Genomic DNA, 19,244 nt, shown 5'->3' with positions numbered 1-19,244 from the left:
CGATCTCGGCATGGTGTGCAAACGGTACATTCCATGCTCTGCAGCAGCACCCCTTTGCTGTCTCCGAATTACACTCGGCCATACTCCAAAAAAACCACACTTCTGCGGCTCAGCGCGTCCCATGGCGTTATGGTTTGCGGCGAACTGGAAGGGGAATGATGCTCAATTGATTTGATGCTTTTTTAACCCGTCCCAATGCTGATGGTGCGGTGGGGTAGCGGTAGCGGATGTGGTCGAGAGAACGGGAACAGAAGCCGAGGGGACGAGGCCGAAAATGCCACGACCGTGGCGCCGATACGCTCTTGTTGTGCCGCCGCCGCTCTTGGTATTCGGTAGCCTTCGTCGAATGGAGCTTTTTGTTTTTGTTTGACGCAGCAACCGACCAACCAGTCGACCGAGGGACCGAAAAACTCATATCTGATAAGCAGCGCACCCCGCGGCCACGCCGACAAACGCCGCGACGCCGGAACTCCGAGAGTTCAAGGCGAAATCGACGAGAAGCGACGACGACGACGACGACGACGACGACGAGAAGTTGCTTCCAATGCTACCAACGCTGGTAACACGTGGTCGAGGAGGGTGAGAAGCGTCGGACCTCTTTACGTTGGAATCAACGCGCACACACACACACAGAGACACCGCAAACAGCGAAGGGCCTCTCCTTCTCCACGGAAGGCATGCTGTTGTTCTATGGACGAAAACTACATCGATCTTTATCTGGCGGACGCAACGCAACAATTCATAAAACACCACGACCACAATGAATTATGCTGCGTGATTCCGGGGGGGGGGGGGGGGGGGGGGCTACTAGAGAGGCGACCCGGGTCTCGTGAGATAAAACGACACCCAATTAGTGGCAATATTAGTATCACACTATTTAATGCTTTCGATTTCCATCGCAACACTAATTCCGTCCGGGGTGTGCTTAATTAAGAAGAAATAGGTAAAGAAGTCATAGAGAGAGAAACGCTTGAACAGCGGCGAACACATTTGTGAGGTTATGGTGTTTTGAAGATGACGTTTGAAATCGTATAAAGCTTCCATGGCTACTGTGTTGCGGTTGTTAATATTATTGTCTTGCTGAACGCTGCCGCCCCTAGTGGTGCCCACGTGGTGCAGACCGACCTGGCCACGTGGTAGCAAGCATTCGAGCATCTTGCATCAGGGAAACGGTGACAAATGGAGCTCGAACTAAAAGATCGAATCCGGGCGCCACAGTGGCCTTGTTAAACCGTTTACGAACTAACGAAATGAACGATCATTAACATCATGAACATGATGATGGTCGGTCAGTCGGTTGGGTTTTTCGGTCCCATTCCACCACCTCCAGGAGTAGAAAGGTGTGTGTATGTGTTCGTGAAGCAAACAGCAGCAACACAGAGAGGTTAGCAGAGATAATTCGGTTCAATGCGCGCACCTCTCAAGGTGAGACTTCTCGTCCCCTACACACCACACCGCGATCATCGCATTCGAGACGAACCAACCGAAGCGAAAGAAAGAGACAGTGCGCAATGGCGTGCCGTGAAAAGTGGCTGGAAAAGCACCCTTCCCTCCTGAGAGCGAGAGAGCGAAAGAGGTGGGGGGGGAACCGGAACCACCCGGGTCAGTCGGCTAAACGGCGTGTTTGAGAGCAACGCAACAGCAGCAGCAGCGCGTGTATGCGATGATCCCGTGCGATGCCGTGCTGATGATAATGATGAGCATGATCGCCCTAGGCGGTGGCGGCGGCGGTGGCCGTGTTTTGTCGAGTCGGAACGGACGGGAAGTTAGATAAAGTGAAGAATTGCAGGAAACGTTAAATTAACGCACTCGCGCTACCGGTTCGAGGCGTGGCGAGCGACCGAGCGAGAGAGCAGCGTGTCGAGATCTGGCGAGACATGCTTGCACCGTGACCATCGAGTTACAACGGTCTCGCCGTGCCCTTTGCCATCATCCGGCAAACCCACTGCGTATGCGGTACTTCCCATCAGGCAGGTAGGTACACAAGATATCCTTTCGGGACCTTCTTGCGAGGTTAACCGGGGGGCTAGCCGATAACCCTGAAGTCACTCGTTGAGGAGTCGCTTTCGATGGGATGGGAACGAGTCCTTTCTGGGCAATTAGAACATCCGTTATTGCTTCCCTTTTTGCTCGTTTGCTTTGCTTTCCGGATGAGCGCGATCAGCTGTTTGCGATAGCAGATCCGTTGCGTCCATAAAATAGTTTAGAACAGCTATTCATTAAAAATAAATTAAAAAAAAAACAAACCAGCATATTTCTGGTCAATTCTTCACTGACTTATCCGAAGCAATAACCAACAAAAGATCTTCTCTTTCTTCAGAAAAATCCTCAAATTTCAATTCGGTAGTCCCACAAATCGGAAATTAATGTCGATATCTTCGCTGAAATTGAAATTGGACCTTCGATGCTTACGCTGTTCTTCTGAAAGACCCGAAATTGCCAGAACATGCCTAGCCTACTAGATTCTACAGGGATTTCCTATTTTTTATCCAAGTTCATGCTTCAGATGCAACTATTTGCATCAACATAATTCAAAATGAAATTCAACACATCCAGAAAATGATACGAGTGCTCCCATCTAAACAGCATGTGAACTTTATCTCCACAAACAATGGACGGCGAAACGGCATGTAACGGAAGCACCAAACACCATTGTAAGCAGCGGGTACGACGATAAAAAAAAACCCGGATCCATCTCTCCACTGGCAAGTCATCAACGAACGCGGTCTTCGGCGTGGCCGCCGCACATTCTAGACGATTGAGATGTCCCACACACAAACAGAGACACACTCAAGCACGCGCAAAGGAAAAGTTATCATTTCCGGCATATGATTGTGAACACCTGTGTGAGACCTCGATGCGATGCAATGCTGCCTCTTGTTGTAATGGCCATGAGAAGTAAGCTAATACTTCCCCGATAGATGAAGGATGAATGTCGTCGAGATGGAAATATGCAATCTGCAGCCAAAGTGCATCCAAAGTGCAGATGATTCGCACCTGCCACCGGCGAGTTCCATTAGACGATGCCGAGGGACCTCCGTTTGACGCCATTGCATGCAATGTGCAGTAAGATGTTCTTTTGGGGATAAAAATAAAACATGCAGCCCGCGCATTCTATGCGGTCACCATTACACAATCATTTAATTGATTTCATCTGAGATGCTTCTCGTCTTGCGGTCTGTTTGCCGGTTGCGTAATCGCACAGAACGCACCGTACCGGGGAGTGTGAGACGTACACGGTTGCAACCCGTGTTTCCTGCTGTGGCATTACAGCGAGAACGGAGGAGCACGAGACGAGAATGTCACTCGTAGTGACAGACACCGGCGCTGCGTGTGTGGTGTGTGGAAGAAAATTGTTCTTTTCGGAGGGCCCTCCTTCACGATCGATGGATCAATCATCGCTCGGGGAACACAATGGGTCATATTCATTATCAGCATCGCTAGCCGGAGCGGTGCGATACGCAGAGTGTGGACGCACTGGAGGACGCCGAACGATGATAACATCCGCCATGATCGCGCCATGATGTAACGTCACGATTTCGAGCATTAAAACGTTCCCCCTTTTCAAATTACCTTTTCAGGTGTGTCTGAACTACTTCAACTTTGACCAAAGAAGGGTTTTGGCCGTTGGTTCAATGACGCTGTATGGGGTTCTTTTCCTTTTACCTGGAAGATTGCCTCTAAACGACGCAAAAGAGAAACGGAAAAGCAAAGACGAGGGCACGAAGACGACGATAAGCAGACGCACGGGAAGGTTAACCCTCGGGCGGTAAAGGGAGAAAGGGGTGGCGGCCACTCGCACTTTCACGCACTTTCCGGCAAAGGACGCGTGTTCCGTGATCGCATGCAGATGCAACTACCGCGGTCTATCTCCTGCGCGGTCTATCACACACACACACACAGACTAACACGAAAAGATAGTAGAAAATCAAGGAGCATCGGAAGGAGGAGGAAGATCGTGGCGTCTTTCCTCCGATTGAGGCCAACGCCGGGGGTCGCCCCTTCGCCTTTGGCATGCGTGCGTGTGTCCGACCATAACGGTGTGTGTGTGTTCCGGCGTTTTCGCGAATTTGCTGTGCGAGGTGCAAGTAATTGAATCGCGCGTAAGGCGAAGACCCGCGCGCTATCTCGATCGATCGCGTCGCCGTAAAACACACGTTAGGTGCTTGATCCCCACGCCGCCGATTTACCCCTTCTCTCCTTCACAAGAGACACGTATACTATGATGCCGCGTCAAACAATCGATCAACAACGCGACCGTCCCTCTTTTTGGGGGGGCAAGAGGGACCATAAAACGAGGAAGTAAATGAACAAACACACAGAGACATTCAGAGACCCACACACACGGAAAAAATAATCAAAATTTATTTTCATTCGATTCATACCCGCACCTTAGCGTGGTCAAGGGTCCCACACTCCCCGCGGGGGGTGTGTGTATGACGACGCCACGACGATAGACGCCAGCGATAGTGCACGCACCAGCACACTACGCCGGAGCGAGGCCACCGTTATCGGTGCTTGGAAGGAAAAGATGTGAGCAGATCTCGCATGATTCGCATTCGATGGGAGGGGAAGATGCTCTTTTAAACTTTCGGGACAGATGCCGAGTAGACATTGGACAGCATTGGACCGAGCAACGGCACAAGGACAAGGCGCCTGCTCGCTGCTCTAACACACACGCACAGGTTGAGAGAGGTGGTGTGGTTTGATCATCGGCGGCGACGCTCGGTGCTGATTCCGGTTCATTTAGATTTCGTGTACGACGCCGCCGCCACCGTCGCCGCCACCGCCACCAAGGTGCGCAGCAGCGACGACAGCGATGCTGACGTGGTGGGGTCGCGCTTGGTCGAATCACATGGTCCACACACCACCACCGATGGCGATAAACGAGATACGGCGCGGTGGAACACTAACTGGGTGGAATCGGAAGCAGCACCATACACGACGCCATTCATTTTGGTCAAATTTCGATTTTCAACAACATTACAATTACAGAGGCCCCTACAGAAGGCCTCTATACTGCTCTGGATGGATGGGTGTGTTGCCTTGGCAGCAACCGCGGGCCCCGGGAGAACGGGCTGTTGTGTAAACAACCAAACGCGGTCTGTGCGCGACTGTGTGTGCGTGTTCCGCCGTTTGCAGGAGATCGATCGATCGCAAAAGGAAAGGAGGAAGAGGGAGTGTAATATGTTCGATTCCGGTCGCTGAGACGCGTTGCAATTGGAAATTCCGCAACAACGGCCAGCGTCACCGCCTGCTGCTGCTGCTGAATGCCTTTTATGGTCGTCTCACTTACCTTCCACGTGGACGAGGGTTCTCTTCTGCGTCTGCTTCTCGCGATAGGGCTAGCACGCGGTGCTGATATCGTCGTCGTCGTCGTTGTCGTCGAACGATGACCTAGAAAATCACGCGAAACGAACGCCAATTGAACGGTACCTCCTCCTTCTTCCGCCACCTCCACCAGCTGGTCCGTTTCCACTCCTGTCCCTCTCTTTCGCTCGCTTGCTCACTTTTTCTCTCTAATGTAATCCCGTTTGTTCGTTCGTTTTTTTTTCAAATGTGTGTTTCACTATTATTTCACGATGCGATAGCGGCTACGGCAGTACTGAGGGGGTATAGGGGAGTCCACAAATTTGTCTCGCTAATTATGCACGCCACGACGAACGACTTGACGCCACGCGGTTCTCGGAGATGTCTCCTAGTTAGCGAACGATCTGCCTGTCTACACCTTTCACTACTTCAAGCCTGCATGCCTACCGAACAGCCTGGGGCCGCACACACCTTGCGCAAGCGAACGAACGAGATATTACACTTTCGGGGGCACCATCAACCGACCGGCGACGACGCGTCCAATTCGATTCTAATCGAAACGCCTTCAGGGGGCCGTGTCCACGCGACCGCATCTGTGTGTGCGTGTATGTCTGTGCCTGGGGGGGGGAGCAGAGAAGAAAAAAAACGCAAAAATCACAAAACGCGCAACATAAACATACACACACACACACCAGTCATTTGAGCCATTCAACACGGTCCGCTTGTAAACCAATGCCGCAGCCGCATGGTGTGTGTAGCGGAATGTGCGGGGCGGTTGTTGTTTGGGATAATAGCAACAAGTTCCGCCGGCACTACCACCCCCTGCCCAACAATTACCCGCCCTTCTGGGAAAAAAACGCGAGCTGTCATTGTTGTCGCTTTCAAATAATTCGTTCAATTACTTCTCAATAAAGGGCGCCTTTCAATAAAGGGTAATTTCAAGACCAAGCGTATAGGCAATGAGCAAATAATTGCTTTTCCCTATCCCCCCGGGGCTAATCAGTTCTGTTCGGTTTCGGTATCTGATTTCGCAGAAAACCAATTTCTCCATCCACGTTATTTACTTTCGTTCCTCACCTTTACTTTCCTCTGCACCTTCGCACGCAAAACAGTTAGTTAAAAACCTATAACAACACTCTAATTAACTGTACGATTAAATAAAGGAGAAACATCAAATCAAAAACCACTTATCACATTTTTTCCGTTCTTCGTTCGCGCTGTCATCAGCTGCTCGCGGATTGTTTACCACCCGGGGGGAGAAGCACGTGGTCCCAGCCGATCTCACGCACACACTGCGACTTGTGTAAAAACGAGGGGCCGATGACAGTTCTCGCTGTCACAACAAACCGCGCACACAAACTGTCATCCGGTTGGGGCCAATTTTCACCCACCATCCGTTCGTTCGTTCATGTAATCACTGCACCGGTTCTGGCCAGCGAAAGGATTAATCGACAGTCGATTGATTGTGCACGGTTCGGTAAGTTGGCAACAGACAAACGCGCGGTTACGATGCATCATCTACGTGCCGCTCTGGGCAAGCAACAACAGCTGCTGCTTGGCGCCCTAACCGTCAGCCGGCGCCGACTGTTTCTACAAGTGACTAGCGAGCAACGTGCACGAGGTCGAGTCGTCGTTGGCGCCACTCTGCATCATCCAAGTAGACCCGGCGGTGTTTCGAGCCGTCTGCTGTCACACTCGGTACGACTGTGCCAAGCGGCACCCTCGGCAAAGCAAGCGACGACCAGCACCAGAACCGAGGCTCCCACCAAGAAAACAGAAACGGGATCAGCAGCCACACCGGATGTCACCCGACTACTAGAGGAACTGCGATCGGATGCGATCGTTTATCGGCGTGTGCAGCTGGAGAAACTCAAGCAGATCCTTGCCCGACCACTCGAGATTCCTCGCGATGCGTTCGAGTTTCTGATCCGTTGCTGTGGCAACCTGCTGTGCTCAGAAACGATCGAAACGAGGATGCGTTTGTGCGAACAGTTCTGGTTCTATCTCGGACCCGAACCACAGCCCCAGCACTGGAAGGCGTTGCTGCAGGTGTACCGTGAGAACGAACACTCGATTACGGATGTACCGGCGCTGCTGGAGAGTATGGGAGCGATCGAGAAGGATGCCGAGCTGTACCGGGCCCTGTTTGCGGCTCTGGCCGAGCAGGGTGATCTACCGGAGATGAAGCTCGTTCGGGATATGATGCTGAAGCTGGAAATGCCACTCACCGTGGAGGTGCTGAATGTGATGATACGAGGAAACGGTCGTGCCGGCGATCTGGACGGTGTACAGATGGTCCTGGAGACGATGAGCGCTGGCAATGTGTCGGCCAGCGGGGAGACGTACGGTGAGCTGATGATCGCGTTTCTCCGCGATGGTATGACCGATCGCGTGCTGAAGCTGGTGCGTGAAAAAGGTTCCCAGTTGAAGGAAGACCATGTGCTGGAACTACTGGAACTGGCGGTGGACAAATCCAAGACACCCGAGCTGGTCCGTGCACTGCTGAAGCTACTGCCCGAGGAGATGATCCAAGATGGACGGATACATCCGGTACTACGCAACACGCTTAGCGGACTCATCCGGCATGGCCGCCACGATGGTATGCTACTGTTGCTAGGTGAGCTTCCGGTGCCACAATTCCGCGCAAACGAAAACACCGACGGTTACGGTACGTTTCTGATGGTCGAAATGCTACGCCATGGGGCACCATTCGAGCAGCTAGACAAACTCCTCGCCATGCTAATTCGCACCGAGCGCAATCTGCGTGCCTACCATGTGGCCTGTGAATGTGCGGCCAAAGCAAACCACCGGTACTTTGAGCGATTACTCACTGCACTGGCTCCACTGGAAGCGCTCCGACCGCACTACTTCTGGCCACTGTTCCTACAACGCTTCAAGACGGACAGTGAGGCGGGTGTGCTGGCCGTGCTGAAGCTGATGCAGAAACTTAATGTCGAACCAGACCAGGAAACGATCGTAACGTACGTGCTACCGAAGCTTTCCCTTACGCTCAAGGATGCCCGAGCCGGTTTGAAAATCCTGGAAGATCGTGGCGTACGGATGGCCGCCCTGATGACGCCCTACATCTCCCATCTGCTGTATCAGAACCGGTTCACCGATGTGCTCGACATCGTGCGCCGCTATCCGACCAAGCTTGACACGGAACAGCTACTGTGGCCGTTGATACTGCAGGCCAACATTAATCGCACCTCAGCCCACCAGCGAACACTCTGTGAGGTGTTGTGTGCACTAGCGGATCGTTCGACCGATCCTAAACACGATCTCGGCGGTCAGCTACTGCTGGAAGTGATCTCGAGCAAAAAATCGAAACACGACGCCACAAGTCTACAATCGCTTTTGCGAGAGTACGAAAAGTACGAGCTTCGCATCTCCCGGATGGCGGCTGGGGTGCTGAAGAACCATTTTGCCCGGACAACCGGAACCGATGGACAAGAATCAATCGATGGTTTGCTGCGCAAACTAACCGACGATCAGCTGACGATCCATTCGAAGGAACTCTTCGAGACAATCACGGTGCACCCGCGAGACATGAGCTACGATGAGCTTGAGTGTCATCTGGTGGAGCTGGAGCAAAAGAAGCTCAACACACGTGGCGTCCTGCGCCGGTTGTTGCTGCTTTGTGTTCGCGAGAATCGGCTCGATCGTGCGCTCGAGCTGAAGCGTCGCTGTGATGTGGCCAAGGTAGAGCAAAGTTCCGGCATGCTGGCCGCACTGGTCGAGCTGTACACGAAGTGCGGCAAACCGGAAGAGGCAGGCCGTACGCTCGAACAGTTACGCCGCCAATTCCCTGGCTTTACTATCGACGAACACAAGGTGATCGATTATGCCGCTCTGCTCATATCGCGGGGACAACTCGACGGTGCACGGAAGGTGCTCCGTGAACGGGCGACCACCGGCGGCAAGGTACGCACGGCCGAAGGAGCGACAGCCAGCAAAAACATCTGGCAGTTGCTCACCAACACGGCTCAGTATGCTGCTGGCTCCAGCGCAAAGGCCGAATCACCAAACACTACACGCCAGATGCTCGATTTTCTCGTCGAACTCGACTACTGCACCTACGACAATGTGCTGCTGGGGCCCGTGCTGCGCGAATACCTACTAGCCGGTCATCACCGACAGGCGATCGAAGAGTTTAAGCGGATCGCAATCGAAAAGCGACGTACACCGTTACAACTGGAGATCCTGACGCTTCTGGTAGGCTTTACGAATGGTACGGGTGACTCCGCATCCACCATTTCCGTCGATGAAGCGAAAACCTTGCTCAGCGAAATGCTCCAAACGGTCACACAAATCCACGGGCCGGTCAATACGAACAACACGCTCATCGTTGCGCTGGCCGATGCCGGTACGGAGGCGCAACTTCGCAGAATGCTCATCAATCCCGAGGTGCGCATCAACCACTCGTACATCCTGACGCAGTGCGAGTTCCTGATGGCCAGTGGAAAGGTCGACGTGGTACTACGGTTGGCCAAATGCAGTAAGGGCTTGGCGAACGTGCGGGAACAGGATTTCCTGCAGCTCATCCTTGGCCACTACGTGCGGGAGAACAACTGCGAAGCTGCTGTCCAACTGTTCCAGCGGCTGGTCAACGATGAGGACGAACTGAAGGTGACCACCGACTTCGCCCGCAAATTGTCCGATCTGCTCGAAGTCAACAATTACGAGGTGCCGGATGGTTTGAAGCTGTACCTGAAATGATCCATCAACGTGGTCCGCAGCCGTGGCAGCCGGTCATGCTGGTCCAATTGTAAATAGTCAGAAGTCAACGCAAACGCCTAAAGTCAATAAAACCAATGTAATATGTTATCATCAACAATTGTGGAGTGTGTCCTTATCCGGGGCACTGGGCTAAGAATAGATTAGTTCAGTGCAGTCTTTGCCGGGGAAGACGTGGGGCTAGTTTGCATTGTGGCGATGTTTGATTGACGATTGTTCGATTCTATTTTTATGCTGTCTTCTGTTCTGTTGAAGGTGCAGCACACAATCTGAGATCCCCAGCCGGGACAAATACAATGTTCACGGTCGAATGGCGTGAAACGATCTTAATGTTGCATCATATGATCATGAAGCTGTGTATGCATGCAGTGGACATTACAGCGCTAGATATTTGTTATGATTTGTTGGAATTAGGCCCTCCCATGAGAGTTATTTAGGAAACCATTTCTCAACATCCTCGGCCACCTCATTGCCAGGCCATCGAAAAGAATCCAGCGCATTGATGTTATTTGAAATATATATATATAGATGTATATGTATATATGTCTGTCTGTATACACCGGATACATACGGATTGCTATTACTACATACATATATTGAGATACCGGGGATGTAGCTCTGGCTCTGCTGGATTTATAATTCCTTTAACTACGAACAACATCGGCGCATGCATTCGGTCAGGTTAGATCAGAACACTCAATCTTTTGACTACGAACTCCGATTCCACCTTGAATTCTGCATTGCGATAATCGCTGGACTCGCGTATAACGATCGCGTCATCGCTCTACAATGTGTGATAGAGAGGGTGCTCGATCGAGTTTAAGATGGCTTCTTTATTCAATTACGACGATTGCGCTGTTATTGGCTAAAACATTTCGGTTTCGAATCCATCCGATACTTCCGACTTCCGGTGTCCCCGTTCGTCAATCCGATATAAACTATAGCGCGATGTCTTGCTGCTGCTAGTGTCCTACAGATTATGACAGAAGACGTGCTAACCGCTAACTGCTCTCCTCGGTCTCACATATTGGCTATGGGTGTCAGTGTGTGCAAGAGGTCTTTAGATTTTTTAAACCATCTCAGGTTGGCTCCTTAACCAAAGCCTCGTCATCTATCCGTCTCGTCACAAACAATTTTTCTACCCAATTTTTTATACCCCGGAGTGTACCCCGAGTGCTGAATGCAGTAGATACGAATTTCTTTAACAGCCCTAACCAAAACTAGCACTATAGAAGAACTGCATAGAAACGCTCTCTAGCTACGCCCTCCACTAGGCCAAATAAGCGTAAGGTCAATATCGAACCGGATATATCGAATCTTTCGAGAATACAATTATAAAAGTTAAAACCATTTTCAACGTTTTTTTTTTTGTAAAAAGAAAGGGAACAAAACTTGCGAAATCCTATAAAATACTAAGGTAATAGATCACTTCACACGGTTTGGCTAGGTCCGCAAGGATAGGTCTCCGAGAGAACCGAGCTAAATAGAATCTGTGGGTTTGCTCCCCCCTTGGGGGGAAGGGACTTTATCATAAGGCTAGGCAAAATATCATCACAATTCGAATTTCAGTTTCATTCTGTTTTTTTTTTTTTTCTGTAGCAGTCACCGTACCGTGTGGCGAGCGGCCACCGCACAATTCAATTTTTATCACTCAAATCCAATGTAAAATGGCTAGGCAATACCACCCTCAATCATAAACAATCTCATCATAATCCAAAAAATAGTTGTAAAAAAATTAAATAAAAAAAAAGGAAACAAAACAGAACAGAAGCGGAGTAATAACGGCTGCTGGTAGAATTAAGGTATATCTGGAAAAAAAACTGCGTTGATGACGATTCTGAAAGGACAGAAGGAGGGTGATGGTATCACGAACGAGGTGTGATGGGAGGTTAGTGCATCGAGGAACCGCCGTTAGGGCTCGGGGTTCTGCTTAGTCTTCGGTGGTGTAGCACGTGTTGCACACACGGACATCACTCAACCATCCTCGCTTCGGTACGGGTCGCCGGTTCTGCGAGCAGATAGCACACACCGCATTACCACACGCACGACAGTGATGTCTTCGCCGATCGACCATCTGAGGGGCCGGTGCGGTACCCGAACCGGTAGCTGTTCCGGTGGCTGCCGTTGATCGTGATCTCTGTTTCGCGCTTCCGGTGGAAGTGCTTCCATTCTGCTGCTTGGCCGGTGATGGTGAAGGTGATGCGGTTGTTGACGTTGATCCACCGGCTCCGTTCGTGGTGGTGGTGGTGGTGGTGGTAGTGGTCGTGGCTTGAATCAATGGAGTGACCGTGTTGAGCTCCTCCGGTGAACCGAACAGCAGATCACAGATGTAGCAGTTCGGTGCCTCCCCATCTGGCACCCAGTACGACGGCCTCGCTGAATCTTTAATAAAGTCTGGGGGAATAGGATTAGTGCCTTCATTCGGTTAGCCAAACCGTGCAAAAATTCAACCTCTACTTACCCTTTGGATACTCCAACACGGCACCAATGTTGCTGATTGTGTTAATTACGGCTTCACCGTACCGTCGAACTAGCACGTTGTTGGCCTCATCGACGCCATTGTTATTGTTGTTGTGGTTGTTGTTCATGTTTCCGGACCCACCACCGTTGCCTGGAAGAGGAGACCGTAGAAAAGCCGTCCGGGACATTAGTATTCAGTACCATCGGAGGGTCGAGGATGAGACACACAGATCATTCGCCAGTCAAACGCGCGCGCGCCAGTCTCGCGGAGCGAGTTGTGGTGAAAAGCTACAAGCAACCACCAAAAAACAAGACTATGCAACGTAGCAAGCTAGTTTTAACAAAGTAACCATTGGCTGGAAAACGGTTTGCAGTGAAGGATGATTCTTAAAACAGCTATCCAGCAGAAAGTAAGTCGTTTATCAAATACATTATTCCCATTCAGTAATATAATAAGAATAATTCCGACCACCGCTACCACATAGTGGTTTTAGTTCCACATTCCACCGGACCGTCCGAAACGAGAAGCAGCAAAAACATTCCGGAAAGCAAAACCACTCCACAGAAACTCCACACTACCCACGGAGGGTGTACCTGAGGACTGACATTGGCGGTGCTGCTGCTGGTGCTCCTGATCATCCGCATCATCCCCATTCGCATTGTCACCATTGTGCATACCGACGACTGCAGCCGCTGTGGCCCCCGCCGGTACACCACCGTTTCGCAGTTCGTTCCAGCAGCTGTTGCACACCCGGACCGGGTAGTTCCAGCCGCGGCTCGGGACGGCTGATTCGTGTTTCGAGCAAAAGTTACAGAAACCTTCGCCACAGCTACGACAGTGATGCTTCTTCAGTCCGAGCCGCTCAAAGTTACAGGTACATCCTTTACAATACTATCGGGAGACAGGGAGAGAAGGCGAAAAAAATGAATTAATCAATCCTTTGTCCATCGCAGAGACCAAATGCAACTTACAATGATTTCACTATCCGGTCGCCAGTAGGTCGGACGGATCTTGTCCGTCACCCAGGACTTGACCAGCTTGGTCGGTTGCGAGCCGACGCTTGCCATGGCATCGGTAATGTAGGCCACCCCATCCAGGACGAGCTGGGCGGAATGTTTCGGTCCGTGCAGCTGCAATCCACCATCATTCCACACGTGCACGATCTCCGTCCTGCAAGATAAGTAGCGTTTAAGATGTCGTATAGGGTCATTGAGGAACCGTGTTCGAGGGTCTGCTACTTACCGGACGGCATTCTGTTCGGGTGACTTGTTCCCATACCAATGCTGCCGGGAGCGATAGATCTCACCACAGTGCGGACACTCGATGACGGAGCCACTCCACGCGTACAGCGCTAACCCCATCCAGGAGGAATCGGTCGATTTCTGCGTCTTGATGGTGACCACCACCTGACGCCCGTTCACGTGGCACCGATTGCACAGGTACACCTTGTTCTCGTGCTGATGCTGATACTTGCACACCCCAACCGACCGATGATCCTCCTTCAGCTCCAAATGGCCCATCGATAGCTGGCAGCGAACATCACACGATTTGCAGACCGTCGTACAGGTAAAGTACTGCTCCGGGAAGGCTTGAAAGGGCATTGGGCTCAGCTCACCGTTAAACTTGTTGTTCAGTGCGAGCAACGTCTCGAACACAACCCGCGGTAACCGCGGTGACCGGACCGCTGTATTGCGGATCTCTTTCTCCCACACCATGCGCAGTGGTTCGTAGTTGGTCGGTGGTTTCGTCGTCCGGACGCCAACATACCGGAGCGAACTGAAGGCGCTCAGTTCGAGCCGCAGCTTGGCAAACCGTTCCCGCAGTATGTCCTCCTCCTTCTTACCATCGTCGTCCTCCTTCAGCACCTCGGTGTTGTGCGTTTCGTGAAAAATAATTACGGCCGGTCCGAGGGCTTGCGGTGGTCCCGGAAGATCGAGTGCCTGTAGCGCACCGGAGAAGTACTTCGTGAACGCCTTCGAGGCGGTCCCAAGAAACTTGTACATATCCGTGCGCAACCGTTCGGCGCGCGTGCGATAGATAATGATGTCCGATACGGCCAGCACCTTCAGCAGCATGCGCATCTGTCGATTCTCGTTGACCGTCTCACCCAGCAGTCCCTCGGTGTCGAGGCAAAGGACGTTCTTCTGGCGCTGGTACGCCGCCCAGATGCCCATCGTACCGGGTGCCTGCTCGGACGAGGTTTTGAACACATCGCGACCACCGAACAGGGCATGGTTCATTGTATGGGACTTGCCGTCGCCCGTGTTACCGAAGATCGATACCACCTTCACCTTCGTTTCGGGCTGTACCGAGAGCCGCTTACAGAACTGGTCCGCCGATTTCACGCATATCCGTTCCTGCTCGTCCATTAGAAGGAAGCTACGCTCCTTCCGGCTACCATCGTGACCACCGCTCGGCATCGTCACACCGTTCATGATTGCGGGCGAACGGCGGTGATCCTCCAGATCGTCCACGTCGTTAAGATCGAGTGTGAGCGATGTGAACGGTCCCGACACTACATCCGGTGGGCGTGCAAGGGGGCTGCCATCGAGCGTTCCTTGTTGTGGCTTAAAGAGAGAGATAGAGATAGAGAGAGATTGGATTAAATAATGAACTAATATTCGTTGGCTCCTTGCTGGAACGTTATCACCGATTCGTGCGTCATCATTCCATCGACTCACGATCGCTAGATGCTTCTACTTATCAATACTGCCCTGGAACCCACCGCCCCTTCATTCAGTAGCCACACTTATGGAAACCACGATGACGCGCAAATCGTGGCGATGCCTGTGGGGAGTGCATTTGTTCGTGGCATTGCGCATTTGGTTCGCTGGCCTGTGGTGGTGTTTCGCGTAACCTCACGGTCGAACCCTTTGCTGACCGACCGTTGCAACCGGTCAAGCCACCGCTAGCGTCAGACATCGCACATGGTTCGCGATCGCGGAGCGGATTGCGCGATTAGCGCGTGTGGATTCTAGGCCAACCATGCTGGTCGTATATTGAGCACGACGGAGGAGCACTAACGAGCCCCCCAGAGCTGTGCGTGTCGCTGTGTTTTGCCCTTTTTTTCTACCCTGCCACAAGGCCCTCTGTGTTGTTGAGATGCTGCTGTTTGACAGCACTGTGGTTCAGTCCGCTCCAATTTAACGCGCACACCAGACTGATTCTATTAAAACATGATCAGGAATGTTCATTAAACATATCAAATTCATTAATCATTAAAAAAAAAATACATCCGACTATCGGTAGGAAGCATCGATAATCAATGGCTGATGATGAAATGTACTACTAGGCTTGGCTTACTTGTTCGTTAGACGCCGAAGTAAATTAATTTAGCCTACTACGAAATTGCAAAGGACGATACTTTACTTTTCTTTAAAAAATTATAAAGGGAATGTAATGTTCAAGTCACATTAGGGCAAGGAACCCTCGTGTTACGACTCCGTAGAGCCACAAAAATGATGGAAGATGACGAACAATCGTCAAAAGATGACCTCGAACTGGTCATTTGCTTCTGTATCCTTTGTGTCTCGCCCGACAAGTAACCCTTTCGAAGCAAAGCAACCGTGATGATGCCACAATTCCACCACCGGACGACCAGTCCTCGCCACTGTCGCAATAGCCGATTTCCGTTCCGTTTCCGATCGCAATCGAACGTAAACAAATCAGCAACTCGTCGACGAGACGTCCCATGGCGAATGTGACAATGAATTTGCTAATATCCCTCCTCAACCACCTTCGACGTGTGCCCGGGGGGTTATAATTTATGCAAAGTAAAATCCGATACTCCGCGTCGCGCTTGGACGGCCGCACGGCGCTGCTGCTGCTGCTGCTTCCGCTGGTATGTAGCAATGCGGATGCCGAGGATCAAAGTTGAGCGCAGAATATTAATGGACACGCGAAGGGGGGGTATACAGCTGTGTCAGCAGCAGCAGCATCGTCGCGAAGGTCTTCTCTTCTCCACCCAAAAACCCAACGTAGAAAGCGCTCAGTTCGGTGCCTGCTGAGGTCAGCATAATTCCTTTCTTCCCGATTCCAACCAAGGGGGTAGCCAGCCTGATGGAATGATTTGACGAGCTCGAGAGCTGTGGTAAACAAGGGCCTTCAACTTGACCCGACGTCAGCAGAGAAAAGTACGAGCCGCGCTGAGATTAGGAGCGCGATATCGCTGGAAGGATGTGGTGGACCTGTGGACAGCCCCATCCCCCTCCCCCTTTCCCCCTTCAACGCCACCGCAATGCTGTAAAGTAGGGCAACCTAAGACGACATTAGAGGCGCCTCCTACTCCTCGCGAGAGAGAGAAACACAGAGAGAAGCGGTGGATTTTATCACATCACAACTCGTCGCACAATCGCAGTGCGGTTGCCCATTTACCTTATCGGTGATCCAAGATAGACTTTCCGTATCCTCAGCTTGCATCATTTTTGATTTGCTACTAGACTGCTGCTGGTGCTGCTGCTGCTACTGATGATAGTCGCCGTGCTTACGGCTCGCCCTTGGGCTACCGCTCACGCTACTAACGCTAGTGGGGCTGCCCCACTACCATCCGCAGGTGCCTCGCGTGGCCTCCCCGTTACTGTGACACCGAGATTCGGTTATAGAAGCACGGCACAGCACAGCAAACAGGCCTGCTGTGCGTTGCCTTGGCGCTAACGCACGATCCGCGGAACACACGCACAGTACACTAGGATGGTTGTGGCTATGTGTTGTTCAATGTAAATGCCGCCGCGCGTTACACGAAACCGAGGCACTCTCGTTCTGGTTGCGATTAGCTGCTGGGCAAACGTAAACACACCATCCAACTCCACACACCACGCGTAATGTGTCGCACCGTGACCTTGGCTGGTTTCCACCGAGAGGCTCGCACCGTGCCTTTTGCTGCTGGCTTGCCTGCGCCTTCTCTTCGTCGCTGTAAAGGCGCTGCGGAGAGTCCGAGCACGCGATTGCCGAGAGAGCGGGAGCGAGAGAGAGAGAGCTTGGGAGCGAGCGCTTTAAACGTGGGAAGATGGGTCGGTGATTGGGGGGCGCGTTGGGGGAGGGGTCAATATTTCTACTACGCAACAGTTTCAGCGGAAATCCTTCACATCACTTCCGGTTAACACGACATCCAGAGGCGGTCATCTCGTGGGCCACCAACGAGTTCAATCATTCCGCCAATTCGATGATGCTTTGGTGGCCGCCACGGTACCGATAAGTAACGCGATTGGTAAACAAAGAACACAGCACCGCAGCTGGTCACCTGGAGAAAGAGCTGATGAAACCACAGCACTTGAAATGTCAAGGATACGCACACAATCAGTGGAGTCAATTTCACGTTTTTCTTTTTCGCTAGGCCGATTGTTGGCGCGAGATAAGATGCGCGAAACACCTTCTCCTCCCGCCTATTCCTCGCTCCAAGAGGGGCCAACCCTCGACGACGACGACGAAAACAACACGTTCCGCGGCGACGACGATGATGATGATTTCTCTTTGTTTCGGTTGGGGGGCACACCACCTTTTCCAAAGGCTGCAACTCCTCTGCAGGAGGAGAACACGGATTTTCACGCACAACAGGCAACGGGTTGGTAGGCGATATTATTCGTCGTCGGTTCGCGGTTCCGTGTTTTTCTCGGCTGAATCATCCACTCCACTTGGCCACCACCGTGCTGCTGCTCCTCGGCAAGGGCAAATTATTTTGTATTTTTCTCCGCTTGCGGCGGCTCCTTTTCGCGAGGAAAAAAAGTGAAAGGCGGCCCCACCGTTTGACAGCTGGGCTCGGCTGTTTACATCATTACGGTTTAAGGAGTCGGCAGATGCGGTTTTCGTTCTTGCATCTTGCGACTCCTGGAACCGTTTATACGCGGCGTTTTCGCGCTCTCTCTCTCTCTTCCCTCTCTTTTTCGCTTACGCGCAGCCGATTGAACGTAAACAATAACGTGCACACACACCACCACTTTCACTTTCGCGAAATTTATTAGCAAACCGGAAGACAATTTTGGGGGTTCGTAATATTCCGGGGGTCCAAAAAAAAAACACACAAAACCTGCTCCAGCAACGAGACGGATTGCTGCCTTTTCTATCGCTTCTTCCGCTACCTCCAAGACGTAAGATGAGTGCCTGCCGCGTGAGAACGCCGGTAAGTGTGTGCCACGCCGAGATTTTGCCGCAAAAATCCATCGAAATTAGCTACTGATAAGCACATTCCACCAGCACAAGATACGATCGCTGATCAAGGTGACCGGACTGGGAGCGGCCGTCTTCAGTGGGTACAGTTTGTGCCGGGGCGATGAAAAGTTCTACAACAACGTGTTCATGCCGGTAGTACGTATGATTCCACCGGAAACGGCCCACGATCTGGCGGTACTGGCGGTCAAGTGGAAGCTCTTTCGACCACCGACGGTCGACACGGAGCGATTACGCACCGAGCTGCTCGGGATGACTTTCACCAATCCGATCGGAATTGCCGCTGGATTCGATAAGCACGGTGAAGCGGTACCGGGTCTGCACCGGATAGGGTTCGGATTCGTGGAGATCGGTTCGGTGACACCGGAACCGCAACCAGGCAATCCACGGCCCCGGATCTTCCGGCTCAACGAGGACAAGTCCATCGTGAACCGGTATGGGTTCAACAGCGAGGGACATGATGTGGTGTTTGAACGCTTGCGGGAAACGCAGAAGCAGCTCGAGTCCGCTAACCGAGCCGTGCTGGGAATCAATCTGGGCAAAAACAAACTTTCCCAGAACGCGGTGCAGGATT

The 19,244-nt window shown here is 51.9% G+C and overlaps 4 protein-coding genes across 6 annotated transcripts in view; 2 read left to right on the top strand and 2 right to left on the bottom strand.

Moving 5' to 3' along the window:
- Window positions 1–6,512, bottom strand: part of LOC125948999 (probable serine/threonine-protein kinase DDB_G0267686) — an 80,431-nt gene extending 73,919 nt beyond the window's left edge. The window contains exons 1-2 of the mRNA XM_049675645.1: window positions 6,388–6,512; window positions 5,297–5,927 (exon numbers count right to left, since the gene is read on the bottom strand). The gene's annotated coding sequence lies outside the window, so the exon portion shown is untranslated. The remainder of the gene's footprint in view (window positions 1–5,296; window positions 5,928–6,387) is intronic.
- A 4-nt stretch (window positions 6,513–6,516) lies between these two features.
- Window positions 6,517–10,139, top strand: LOC125949006 (leucine-rich PPR motif-containing protein, mitochondrial). The gene has a single exon (XM_049675666.1). The coding sequence runs from the start codon at window positions 6,631–6,633 to the stop codon at window positions 10,027–10,029; it is 3,399 nt and encodes a 1,132-aa protein (XP_049531623.1). The 5' UTR covers window positions 6,517–6,630; the 3' UTR covers window positions 10,030–10,139.
- Window positions 10,140–10,551: 412 nt separating this feature from the next.
- LOC125949018 (zinc finger FYVE domain-containing protein 1-like) lies at window positions 10,552–18,217 on the bottom strand. Of its 3 annotated transcripts, none has more exons than XM_049675692.1 (6): window positions 16,883–18,217; window positions 13,751–15,075; window positions 13,480–13,678; window positions 13,114–13,399; window positions 12,509–12,658; window positions 10,552–12,441 (listed from the first exon to the last, which is right to left on the bottom strand). In XM_049675692.1, exons 1-6 carry the CDS (start codon window positions 16,928–16,930, stop codon window positions 11,978–11,980), a joined length of 2,472 nt encoding a protein of 823 aa, XP_049531649.1. In that variant the 5' UTR covers window positions 16,931–18,217; the 3' UTR covers window positions 10,552–11,977. The 3 variants fall into 3 exon arrangements, with proteins under 3 accessions (XP_049531649.1, XP_049531650.1, XP_049531648.1); XM_049675693.1 differs by having other exon boundaries at window positions 13,186–13,399; XM_049675691.1 differs by having other exon boundaries at window positions 10,553–12,441; window positions 13,102–13,399.
- Window positions 18,218–18,418: 201 nt separating this feature from the next.
- LOC125949041 (dihydroorotate dehydrogenase (quinone), mitochondrial) overlaps window positions 18,419–19,244 on the top strand; it is a 1,494-nt gene continuing 668 nt past the window's right edge. Inside the window, exons 1-2 of the mRNA XM_049675727.1 lie at window positions 18,419–18,623; window positions 18,698–19,244. The exon at window positions 18,698–19,244 is cut by the window's right edge and continues 668 nt beyond it. Coding sequence (XP_049531684.1) covers window positions 18,597–18,623; window positions 18,698–19,244 — 574 coding nt within the window. The 5' untranslated portion in view covers window positions 18,419–18,596. The remainder of the gene's footprint in view (window positions 18,624–18,697) is intronic.

Source organism: Anopheles darlingi, chromosome 2, assembly GCF_943734745.1.
Source record: "Anopheles darlingi chromosome 2, idAnoDarlMG_H_01, whole genome shotgun sequence".
Taxonomy (NCBI): Eukaryota; Metazoa; Arthropoda; class Insecta; order Diptera; family Culicidae; genus Anopheles; species Anopheles darlingi.
Note: the sequence above shows the minus strand (reverse complement) of the source record. Positions and strands in the feature narration are given on the sequence as shown.